The 13409-nt window shown below is 44.7% G+C and overlaps 1 protein-coding gene across 1 annotated transcript in view; it reads right to left on the reverse strand.

Annotated features, from left to right (window-relative positions):
• The window catches only part of LOC135503862 (synaptophysin-like), a 29190-nt gene that overhangs the window by 12409 nt on the left and 3372 nt on the right, over positions 1 to 13409 (reverse strand). Inside the window, exons 2-5 of the mRNA XM_064922032.1 lie at positions 12691 to 12756; positions 7212 to 7336; positions 1691 to 1889; positions 1153 to 1344 (exon numbers count right to left, since the gene is read on the reverse strand). Of these exons, the coding sequence (XP_064778104.1) occupies positions 1153 to 1344; positions 1691 to 1889; positions 7212 to 7336; positions 12691 to 12756 (582 nt within the window). The remainder of the gene's footprint in view (positions 1 to 1152; positions 1345 to 1690; positions 1890 to 7211; positions 7337 to 12690; positions 12757 to 13409) is intronic.

The following is a 13409-nucleotide window of genomic DNA, read 5'->3' on the forward strand; positions in this document are numbered from 1 at the left end:
ATTAACAATGATCCTGGGAGATCTCTCAGGACATTAACAATGATCCAGGGAGATCAAAAAGATGTGGGAGATGTCAACAACGAGGGTTATTATTAAACACATTGATTCTGCTGATTAATCAGTCATATCAAATTTCTCTTTTCAATATTTCAATGTTTCAATGATAATGTTTCAATGGTATTGTTTCTAATTTCAATGAATGTAATGTAACATCTCTGTTACAATGAATGTAATGTAACATCTCTGTTACAATGAATGTAATGTAACATCTCTGTTACAATGAATGTAATGTAACATCTCTGTTACAATGAATGTAATATAACATCTCTGTTACAATGAATGTAATGTAACATCTCTGTTATAATGAATGTAATACAACATCTCTGTTACAATGAATGTAATGTAACATCTCTGTTACAATGAATGTAATGTAACATCTCTGTTACAATGAATGTAATGAATGTAATACAACATCTCTTTTACAATGAATGTAAATGTAACATCTGTTACAATGAATGTAATGTAACATCTCTGTTACAATGAATGTAATACAACATCTCTGTTACAATGAATGTAATACAACATCTCTGTTACAATGAATGTAATGAATGTAATACAACATCTCTGTTACAATGAATGTAAATGTAACATCTGTTACAATGAATGTAAATGTAACATCTGTTACAATGAATGTAAATGTAACATCTCTGTTACAATGAATGTAATGTAACATATCTGTTACAATGAATGTAAATGTAACATCTCTGTTACAATGAATGTAATGTAACATCTCTGTTACAATGAATGTAAATGTAACATCTATGTTACAATGAATGTAATGTAACATCTCTGTTTCAATGAATGTAACATCTCTGTTACAATGAATGTAATGTAACATCTCTGTTACAATTAATGTAAATGTAACATCTATGTTACAATGAATGTAATGTAACATCTCTGTTTCAATGAATGTAACATCTCTGTTACAATGACTGTAATGAATGTAATGTAACATCTCTGTTACAATGAATGTAATACAATATTATTGTACTGCAACGGAACACAGCAGAGACAGCCACAAGGTAACATCACTGCTACAACAAACTGTTATAGCGTTGAAGCAGAACCTCGCTGTTAAAAGCAGACACTCACGACGGAGGTGTTGAGTCCAGACATGACGGGGTCGTGAACTTCGCGACAGTGGTTCCCTTCCTCGTCGCAGGCTGAGATCAGATCCACCACCTTCTCAGGGTCCGTGGACGCCTTGACATCCGACAGGCCCTTAGCCCACGCAGCGGAGCTGACCAACCACATGAAGGTGAACACACACGTCACGCCAAAATCCTGCGCCGGAAGGTGGAAACACGAAACACACACAGGAAACGAGGTCAAAACTCATACAATGACATATAGAACACCTGATCAAGATGGCCGCCATGATCCGCACATTCTGAAGCCATACAGGTCTGTGACATCCGGCGCTAGCAACGTATAGGATCTCTACGGTAAATACACACAGGAAGACGGGATGAAGTCAAATGTTCAAAATCGACGGCTACAAACGGTGAACATTAATGTGAGGAAATAAAGAAATTGCAAATATAAAAGTGCAAATATATTTTAATTTACCCTTTAACTGTAAATGCAACAACACACACACACATCCAACCCTCCCCCCAACCCCACTCACGATGAGTGGTCCCTTGTTGTTCTCTCGGTACTTCTCCAGGGCGAAGACGTAGACGCTGAGGGCAGCCATGGAGTAGAGGAAGGCAAACACACCGATGGTGACGAAGAACTCTGCCGAGGAAGAGTAGTTACCAACCAGGAAGAGACGCTCGGGGGGACCCCCTTTACAGGTTGGGGCGTCAAAGTATACTTGGTGAAGCCTGAAGATGGAGACAAGAGGAGCAGGAGATTCTCAATCAATCAATGAAAACACATATACACTACTTGACCAAAAGTATGTGGACACCTCTTCAAATGAGCGGATTTGGCTACTCCAGCCACAACCGTTGCTGTCAGATGTATAAAATCGAGCACACAGCCATGCAATCTCCATAGACAAACATTGGCAGTAGAATGGCCCGTACTGAAGAGCTCAGTGACTTTCAACGTGGCACCCGTCATAGGATGCCACCTTTCCAACAAGTCAGTTGGTAGCGCGTAACGCGTAAAAATCGTCTGTCCTCCACTCACTACCGAGTTCCAAACTGCCCCTGGAAGCAACGTCCGCTCAAGAATTGTTCATCAGGAGCTTCATGAAATGGGTTTCCGTGGCCGAGCAGCAGCACACGAAGATCCCCCAAGCCCATTTCCACATCAGCAGCTGTCACAAAGTGCTTTCATTCTGACATTCTGTATCACAACATTCTGTATCATGACATTCTGACATTCTGTATTATGACATTCTGTATCATGACATTCTGACATTCTGTATCACAACATTCTGTATAATGACATTCTGTATCATGACATTCTGACATTCTGTATCATGGCATTCTGTATCATGACATTCTGGCATTCTGTATCATGACATTCTGACATTCTGTATCATGACATTCTGTATCATGACATTCTGACATTCTGTATCATGACATTCTGTATCATGACATTCTGGCATTCTGTATCATGACATTCTGACATTCTGTATCATGACATTCTGGCATTCTGTATCATGACATTCTGTATCATGACATTCTGACATTCTGTATCATGACATTCTGGCATTCTGTATCATGACATTCTGAATCATGACATTCGGGCATTCTGTATCATGACATTCTGTATCATGACATTCTGACATTCTGTATCACAACATTCTGTATCATGACATTCTGACATTCTGTATCATGACATTCTGGCATTCTGTATCATGACATTCTGACATTCTGTATCATGACATTCTGACATTCTGTATCATGACATTCTGGCATTCTGTATCATGACATTCTGACATTCTGTATCATGACATTCTGGCATTCTGTATCATGACATTCTGTATCATGACATTCTGGCATTCTGACATTCTGAAATGGTTCATCCACACAGACAGCGTGGTGAAGAAGGCGCAACAGCGCCTCTTCAACCTCAGGAGGCTGGAGAAATTTGGTTTGTCACCCAAAAACTTTTACAGATGCACAATCAAGAGCATCCTATCAGGCTGTATCCCTGCCTGGTACGGCAACTGCTCTGCCCACAACCACAAGGCTTTCCAGAGGGTAGTGAGGTCTGCACAACGCATCATCGGGGGCAAACTACCTGCCCTCCAGGACACCTACACCACCCGATGCCACAGGAAGGCCAAAAAGATCATCAAGGACAACAACCACCCGAGCCATTGCCTGTTCAACCTGCTATCATCCAGAAGGTGAGGTCAGTACAGGTGCATCAAAGCAGGGACCGAGAGACTGAAAAACAGATTCTATTTCAAGGCCATCAGACTGTTAAACAGCCACCACTAACATTGAGTGGCTGCTGCCAACATACTGACTCAAATCTCTAGCCACTTTAATAATTAAAAATGTATGTAATAAATGTATCACTAGTCACTTTAAACAATGCCACATTATATAATGTTTACATACCCTACATTACTCATCTCAAATATATACTGTACTCTATACCATCTACTGCATCCTGCCTATGCCGCACGGCCATCACTCATCCATATATTTATATGTACATATTTGTATTCATTCCTTTACATTTGTGTGTATTTGAAATTGTTAGAATACTTGTTAGATATTACTGCATTGTCGGAACTAGAAGCACAAGCATTTCACTACACTCACATTAACATCTGCAAACCATGTGTATATGACCAATGAAATGTGATTTGATTTGATTTCTGTATCATGACATTCTGACATTCTGTATCATGACATTCTGACATTCTGTATCATGACATTCTGACATTCTGTATCATGACATTCTGACATTCTGTATCATGACATTCTGACATTCTGTATCATGACATTCTGACATTCTGTATCATGACATTCTGACATTCTGTATCATGACATTCTGTATCATGACATTCTGACATTCTGTATCATGACATTCTGACATTCTGTATCATGACATTCTGACATTCTGTATTATGACATTCTGACATTCTGTATCATGACATTCTGACATTCTGTATTATGACATTCTGACATTCTGTATCATGACATTCTGACATTCTGTATCATGACATTCTGACATTCTGTATCATGACATTCTGACATTCTGTATCATGACATTCTGACATTCTGTATCATGACATTCTGACATTCTGTATCATGACATTCTGACATTCTGTATCATGACATTCTGACATTCTGTATAATGACATTCTGACATTCTGTATAATGACATTCTGTATCATGAAAATTAATCCATGCTTTTGTCACTTCAAGATTAGACTACTGCAATGCTCTACTTTCCGGCTAACCGGATAATGCACTAAATAAACTTCAGTTAGTGCTAAATAGTGCTGCTAGAATCCTGACTAGAACCAAAAAATGTGATCATATTACTCCAGTGCTAGCCTCTCTACACTGGCTTCCTGTCAAAGCAAGGGCTGATTTCAAGGTTTTACTGCTAACCTACAAAGCATTACATGGGCTTGCTCCTACCTATCTCTCTGATTTGCTCCTGCCGTACATACCTACTCGTACGCTACGGTCACAAGACGCAGGCTTCCTAATTGTCCCTCGAATTTCCAAGCCATACAGCTGAAGGCAGGGCTTTCTCCTATAGAGCTCCATTTTTATGGAACGGTCTGCCTACCCATGTCAGAGACGCAAACTCGGTCTCAACCTTTAAGTCTTTACTGAAGACTCATCTCTTCAGTGGGTCATATGATTGAGTGTAGTCTGGCCCAGGAGTGGGAAGGTGAACGGAAAGGCTCTGGAGCAACGAACCACCCTTGCTGTCTCTGCCTGGCCAGTTCCCCTCTTTCCACTGGGATTCTCTGCCTCTAACCCTATTACAGGGGCTGAGTCACTGGCTTACTGGGGCTCTCTCATGCCGTCCCTGGAAGGGGTGCTTCACCTGAGTGGGTTGATTGACTGATGTGGTCATCCTGTCTGGGTTGGCGCCCCCCCTTGGGTTGTGCCGTGGCGGAGATCTTTGTGGGCTATACTCAACCTTCTCTCAGGATGGTAAGTTGGTGGTTGAAGATATCCCTCTAGTGGTGTGGGGGCTGTGCTTTGGCAAAGTGGGTGGGGTTATATCCTTCCTGTTTGGCCCTGTCCGGGGGTGTCCTCGGATGGGGCCACAGTGTCTCCTGACCCCTCCTGTCTCAGCCTCCAGTATTTATGCTGCAGTAGTTTATGTGTCGGGGGACTAGGGTCAGTTTGTTATATCTGGAGTACTTCTCCTGTCCTATTCGGTGTCCTGTGTGAATCTAAGTGTGCGTTCTCTAATTCTCTCCTTCTCTCTTTCTTTCTCTCTCTCGGAGGACCTGAGACCTAGGACCATGCCCAGGACTACCTGACATGATGACTCCTTGCCCTCCCCAGTCCACCTGGCCGTGCTGCTGCTCCAGTTTCAACAGTTCTGCCTTATTATTATTCGACCATGCTGGTCATTTATGAACATTTGAACATCTTGGCCATGTTCTGTTATAATCTCCACCCGGCAAGGCCAGAAGAGGACTGGCCACCCCACATAGCCTGGTTCCTCTCTAGGGTTCTTCCTAGGTTTTGGCCTTTCTAGGGAGTTTTTCCTAGCCACCGTGCTTCTACACCTGCATTGCTTGCTGTTTGGGGTTTTAGGCTGGGTTTCTGTACAGCACTTTGAGATATCAGCTGATGTATGAAGGGCTATATAAATAAATTTGATTCGATTTGATGACATTCTGTAACATGGCATTCTGTATCATGACATTCTGAAATTCTGTATCATGACATTCTGACATTCTGTATCATGACATTCTGACATTCTGTATCATGACATTCTGAAATTCTGTATCATGACATTCTGACATTCTGTATCATGACATTCTGAAATTCTGTATCATGACATTCTGACATTCTGTATCATGACATTCTGACATTCTGTATCATGACATTCTGACATTCTGTATCATGACATTCTGACATTCTGTATCATGACATTCTGACATTCTGTATCATGACATTCTGTATCATGCCATTTTGTAACATGACAGTGAAGGTAGTTTGGTGAACAACACTCACTGAGATCTGAAGACTTGCCTTAACTCCCTGACTTAATGCCTATGCTTTAGATCAGTGGGCTAACACAGTCTTGACGGTAAGGAGACAACCAGTCTGTCACATTAGCAGCAAAACACAGGATGTGTCTCAAATGGTACCCTATTCCCTACATAGTGCACTATTCTTTGAACAGGTCCCTATGGTGAACAGGTCCCTATGGTGAACAGGTCCCTATGGTGAACAGGTCCCTATGGTGAACAGGTCCCTATGGTCCCTATGGTGAACAGGTCCCTATGGTGAACAGGTCCCTATGGTGAACAAGTCCCTATGGTGAACAGGTCCCTATGGTGAACAGGTCCCTATGGTGAACAGGTCCCTATGGTCCCTATGGTGAACAGGTCCCTATGGTGAACAGGTCCCTATGGTCCCTATGGTGAACAGGTCCCTATGGTGAACAGGTCCCTATGGTGAACAGGTCCCTATGGTGAACAGGTCCCTATGGTGAACAGGTCCCTATGGTCCCTATGGTGAACAGGTCCCTATGGTCCCTATGGTGAACAGGTCCCTATGGTGAACAGGTCCCTATGGTGAACAGGTCGCTATGGTGAACAGGTCCCTATGGTCCCTATGGTGAACAGGTCCCTATGGTGAACAGGTCCCTATGGTGAACAGGTCCCTATGGTCCCTATGGTGAACAGGTCCCTATGGTGAACAGGTCCCTATGGTGAACAGGTCGCTATGGTGAACAGGTCCCTATGGTCCCTATGGTGAACAGGTCCCTATGGTGAACAGGTCCCTATGGTCCCTATGGTGAACAGGTCCCTATGGTGAACAGGTCCCTATGGTGAACAGGTCCCTATGGTGAACAGGTCCCTATGGTGAACAGGTCCCTATGGTGAACAGGTCCCTATGGTGAACAGGTCCCTATGGTCCCTATGGTGAACAGGTCTCTATGGTCCCTATGGTGAACAGGGTGCCATTCCGGACATAAAACATAGACACATTTAATGCTAGTCAACCTAAAACCCATAGAACTTGACTGACCTGAAAGGATACTCGAACTCCACTTTTATACTCAGGTCGCTCTCGGTCCTGTTTTTACACTCCACACTCATCTTGAACATCCCGGAGTAACTCCCACATGTTGAGAATGCAAAGATGGCGAAGATCTGCAGGGCAGACAATAGAAGGATAAAGACCAGAGTTAAAATGATAATATTTATAATTGTCTCACTGTACACTAGCCTGTGCATTTCAGTTACGTGATCAAGGGTCATATAACATAAAGTAAATCACAGTTTATGGTAAAAAAATTTTTTAAGTTTACTTAACCAGGCAAGTCAGTTAAGAACAAATTCTTATTTTCAATGACGGCCTGGGATCAGTGGGTTAACTGCCTGTTCAGGGGCAGAACGACAGATTTGTACCTTGTCAGTTTGGGGGTTTGAACTCGCAACTTTCCGGTTACTAGTCCAACGCTCTAACCACTAGGCTACCCTGCCACCTCTACACTCTAACCACTAGGCTACCCTGCCACCTCTACACTCTAACCACTAGGCTACCTGCCGCCCCTACACTCTAACCACTAGGCTACCCTGCCCCCTCCACACTCTAACCATTAGGCTACCTGCCGCCCCTACACTCTAACCACTAGGCTACCCTGCCACCTCTACACTCTAACCACTAGGCTACCCTGCCACCTCTACACTTTTTAACACTAGGCTACCCTGCCACCTCTACACTCTAACCACTAGGCTACCTGCTGCCCCTACACTCTAACCACTAGGCTACCCTGCCACCTCTACACTCTAACCACTAGGCTACCCTGCCGCCCCTACACTCTAACCACTAGGCTACCCTGCCACCCCTACACTCTAACCACTAGGCTACCCTGCCACCCCTACACTCTAACCACTAGGCTACCCTGCCGCCCCTACACTCTAACCACTAGGCTACCTGCCTCCCCTACACTCTAACCACTAGGCTACCCTGCCACCTCTACACTCTAACCACTAGACTACCTACCGCCTCTACGCTCTAACCACTAGGCTACCCTGCCACCTCTACACTCTAACCACTAGGCTACCCTGCCACCCCTACACTCTAACCACTAGGCTACCCTGCCTCCTCTACACTCTAACCACTAGGCTACCCTGCCACCTCTACACTCTAACCACTAGGCTACCCTGCCACCCCTACACTCTAACCACTAGGCTACCCTGCCTCCTCTACACTCTAACCACTAGGCTACCCTGCCACCTCTACACTCTAACCACTAGGCTACCTGCCACCTCTACACTCTAACCACTAGGCTACCTGCCACCTCTACACTCTAACCACTAGGCTACCTGCCACCTCTACACTCTAACCTCTAGGCTACCCTGCCACCCCTACACTCTAACCACTAGGCTACCCTGCCGCCCCTACACTCTAACCACTAGGCTACCTGCCTCCCCTACACTCTAACCACTAGGCTACCCTGCCACCTCTACACTCTAACCACTAGACTACCTACCGCCTCTACACTCTAACCACTAGGCTACCCTGCCGCCCCTACACTCTAACCACTAGGCTACCCTGCCACCTCTACACTCTAACCACTAGGCTACCCTGCCACCCCTACACTCTAACCACTAGGCTACCTGCCTCCTCTACACTCTAACCACTAGGCTACCCTGCCGCCTCTACACTCTAACCACTAGGCTACCCTGCCGCCCCTACACTCTAACCACTAGGCTACCCTGCCTCCCCTACACTCTAACCACTAGGCTACCCTGCCACCTCTACACTCTAACCACTAGGTTACCTGCCTCCTCTACACTCTAACCACTAGGCTACCCTGCCACCTCTACACTCTAACCACTAGGTTACCTGCCTCCTCTACACTCTAACCACTAGGCTACCCTGCCACCTCTACACTCTAACCACTAGGCTACCTGCCGCCCCTCCACTCTAACCACTAGGCTACCCTGCCGCCCCTCCACTCTAACCACTAGGCTACCCTGCCGCCCCTACACTCTAACCACTAGGCTACCCTGCCGCCCCTACACTCTAACCACTAGGCTACCCTGCCACCTCTACATTCTAACCACTAGGCTACCTGCCACCTCTACGCTCTAACCACTAGGCTACCTGCCACCTCTACACTCTAACCACTAGGCTACCCTGCCACCTCTACACTCTAACCACTAGGCTACCTGCCACCTCTACACTCTAACCACTAGGCTACCTGCCACCTTTACACTCTAACCACTAGGCTACCCTGCCGCCCCTAATAAGAGAAACACATATATCATAAAAATAATACGTGTCGTAAAATACTTATCATTTTCCCTACATAGTGCACTACTCTGAACCAGGGCCCTGGTAGAAAGTAGTGCACTATAAAAGGGAAACGTGTTCCATTTGAGGCCTACACCCGAGGCCTATGGCCAAGCAACCACTATCATTTCACAAACCCTCCAGTTGATGTATTAAATCCAGTATATCCACCCGCCCCCCCAGTAGATGTATTAAATCCAGTATATCCACCCGCCCCCCCAGTAGATGTATTAAATCCAGTAGATCCACCCCCCCCCCCAGTAGATGTATTAGATCAAGCAGATCCACCCCCCAACTAAGAGATGAGCTTAGTGTAGCATGTGATGTCGTAGGGCAGGCCAGATCGGATGGAGGAGAGTCTAGCTGCATTTACATCTCACTGCCATCTGTCTCATCCTCCTATTGGGGGGGGGGTGTGTGTGTGTGTGTGTGTGTGTGTGTGTGTGTGTGTGTGTGTGTGTGTGTGTGTGTGTGTAAGTCGCTCTGGATAAGAGCGTCTGCTAAATGACTTAAATGTAAATGTAAATGTAAATGTGTGTGTGTGTGTGTGTGTGTGTGTGTGTGTGTGTGTGTGTGTGTGTGTGTGTGTGTGTGTGTGTGTGTGTGTGTGTGTGTGTGTGTGCGTGGGAGGGAGGGAGGGAGGGAGGGCGTACGCGGCGCCCACTCATTCACGACTCCAAGTGACAATGTTCAGATAATCTCACCCGCTATCCTCCCTCCTCCTGAAGGACATAGGCTCTGGTAAAAATAAATAAATAAATAGTGTAACTAACAAGAGAACATTGGAGCCGTTTCAGAAGCAGACACTGTGATGTCATGGCGACTGGTCCAGGGTGTCGTGACTGCCGTCGGCCACCATACGGCGCTATTACTCTCTTCAATGTGTGGTTGTCATGGTTACTGAGTATAGGCCTGATGTGGTCAGCTTCTTGACTTCTATTCAGAAATTACATCTCAGAACATTTTATTTAACATTTATTTAAGTAGGCAAGTGAGTTATGAACCAATTCTCATTTTGGCCGGCCAAACCCAAACCCAGACAATCACGGTGGATTGGGATACAGCCTGGAATCGAACCAGGGTCTATAGTGATGCCTCTAGCACCGAGATGCAGTGCCTTAGACCGCTGCGCCAATCGGGAGACAGATATGAATCTCATATCAGATGTACTGATGTCGCCTTATAGGAGGAGAGGTCCCACAGCACAAACAGCAGTGGAATGGTGCTGCTTTTCAATAGCTGTTCCATTATTGATTTTCAAAAAGTCTCAGATTATGGACCTAGTGGTGTTCCTGGTCAGAGACTAACTCTGGACCTAATGTTGTTCCTAGTTAGAGATTAACTCTGGACCTAGTGGTGTTCCTGGTCAGAGACTAACTCTGGACCTAGTGTTGTTCCTAGTTAGAGACTAACTCTGGACCTAGTGGTGTTCCTAGTTAGAGACTAACTCTGGACCTAGTGTTGTTCCTAGTTAGAGACTAACTCTGGACCTAGTGGTGTTCCTAGTTAGAGACTAACTCTGGGCCTAGTGGTGTTCCTAGTTAGAGACTAACTCTGGACCTAGTGGTGTTCCTGGTCAGAGACTAACTCTGGGCCTAGTGGTGTTCCTAGTTAGAGACGAACTCTGGACCAAGTGGTGTTCCTGGTCAGAGACTAACTCTGGGCCTAGTGGTGTTCCTAGTTAGAGACTAACTCTGGACCTAGTGGTGTTCCTAGTTAGAGACTAACTCTGGACCTATTGTTGTTCCTGGTCAGAGACTAACTCTGGACCTAGTGGTGTTCCTGGTCAGAAACTAACTCTGGACCTAGTGGTGTTCCTGGTCAGAGACTAATTCTGGGCCTAGTGTTGTTCCTGGTCCGAGACTAACTCTGGACCTCGTGTTGTTGAGAGAGAGAGGGGAGAGAGAGACGGGCAACCAGTGAAGAACAAACACCATTGTAAATACAACCTAAATTTATGTTGATTTATTTTCCCTTTTGTAAGCTAACGATTTGCACATCGTCACAACACTGTATGTAGACATAATATGACATGTGTAATATCTTTATTATTTTGGAGTGTAATGTTTACTCTGTTTATTTCACTTTTGTTTATTATCTATTGCACTTGCTTTGGCAATGTAAACATATGTTTCCCATGTTAATAAAGCCCCTTAAATTGAAATGGAAATGTAATTGATGGGCCAGAGAGAAGGAGAGTGGGAGGACAAGAGAGAGGGGGAGATTAGAGTTAGAGGGGGGTCAGAGAGAGGAGGAGACAGAGAGAGAGAGAGAGAGAGAGAGAGGGAGATGACCTACCCATTCTAGAGCTTTGACAAAAGCTCAGGGGAACATTGATTTACCCATTATAGAGCTTTGATGAAGCCCAGGAGAACATTGACTTACCCATTATAGAGCTTTGATGAAGCCCAGGAGAACATTGACTTACCCATTATAGAGCTTTGATGAAGCCCAGGAGAACATTGACTTACCCATTCTAGAGCTTTGATAAAGGCCAGGAGAACGTTGACTTACCCATTCTAGAGCTTTGATGAAGCCCAGGAGAACATTGACTTACCCATTCTAGAGCTTTGATGAAGCCAAGGAGAACGTTGACTTACCCATTCTAGAGCTTTGATGAAGCCCAGGGGAACATTGACTTACCCATTCTAGAGCTTTGATGAAGCCCAGGAGAACGTTGACTTACCCATTCTAGAGCTTTGATGAAGCCCAGGAGAACATTGACTTACCCATTCTAGAGCTTTGATGAAGCCCAGGAGAACGTTGACTTACCCATTCTAGAGCTTTGATGAAGCCCAGGGGAACATTGACTTACCCATTCTAGAGCTTTGATGAAGCCCAGGAGAACGTTGACTTACCCATTCTAGAGCTTTGATGAAGCCCAGGAGAACATTGACTTACCCATTCTAGAGCTTTGATGAAGCCCAGGAGAACGTTGACTTACCCATTCTAGAGCTTTGATGAAGCCCAGGAGAACATTGACTTACCCATTCTAGAGCTTTGATGAAGCCCAGGAGAACATTGACTTACCCATTCTAGAGCTTTGATGAAGCCCAGGGGAACATTGACTTACCCATTCTAGAGCTTTGATGAAGCCCAGGGGAACGTTGACTTACCCATTCTAGAGCTTTGATGAAGCCCAGGGGAACATTGACTTACCCATTCTAGAGCTTTGATGAAGCCCAGGAGAACATTGACTTACCCATTCTAGAGCTTTGATGAAGCCCAGGGGAACTTTGAGGACTCTGAACTGTCCGCCTGCAACCAACTGGAGAAGAAAAAAAAATAACGATTAGTTCCAAATCATAACAAAACAGCCATTCATCATTGATCGGTGTAATATAATAACGAAGCATTACACAGACAGCAGAAGTAGAGAACAACTGTACTAATGTAGGCCTACTGAAATGATACAGATATAAGTGGGTCTAATCAAACGTCTATTAACATTGCAACCTGTTCATCAGGAAATGCCACTATATTCATTATCATCAGCACCACCCCAACATCAACATACAGTTGAAGTCGGAAGTTGGGCCAGTAACCAAAAGGTTGCTAGATCGAATCCCCATTGAAAATACAGTTGAAGTCGGAAGTTTACATACACCTTCGCCAAATACATTTAAACTCACTTTTTCACAATTCCTGACATTTAATCAGAGTAAAAATTCCCCGTCTTAGGTCAGTTAGGATCATCACTTTATTTTAAGAATGTGAAATGTCAGAATAATAGCATTTTTTATGGCGGTTTTGGGGCAGTGGCTTCTTCCTTGCTGAGTGGCCTTTCAGGTTATGTCAATATAGGACTCGTTTTACTGTGGATATAGATACTTTTGTACCTGTTTCCTCCAGCATCTTCACAAGGTCCTTTGCTGTTGTTCTGGGATTGATGTGCACTTTTTACACCAAAGTACGTTCATC

The sequence above is a fragment of the Oncorhynchus masou genome, chromosome 18 (genome assembly GCF_036934945.1).
Source record: "Oncorhynchus masou masou isolate Uvic2021 chromosome 18, UVic_Omas_1.1, whole genome shotgun sequence".
NCBI classification, from domain to species: Eukaryota; Metazoa; Chordata; class Actinopteri; order Salmoniformes; family Salmonidae; genus Oncorhynchus; species Oncorhynchus masou.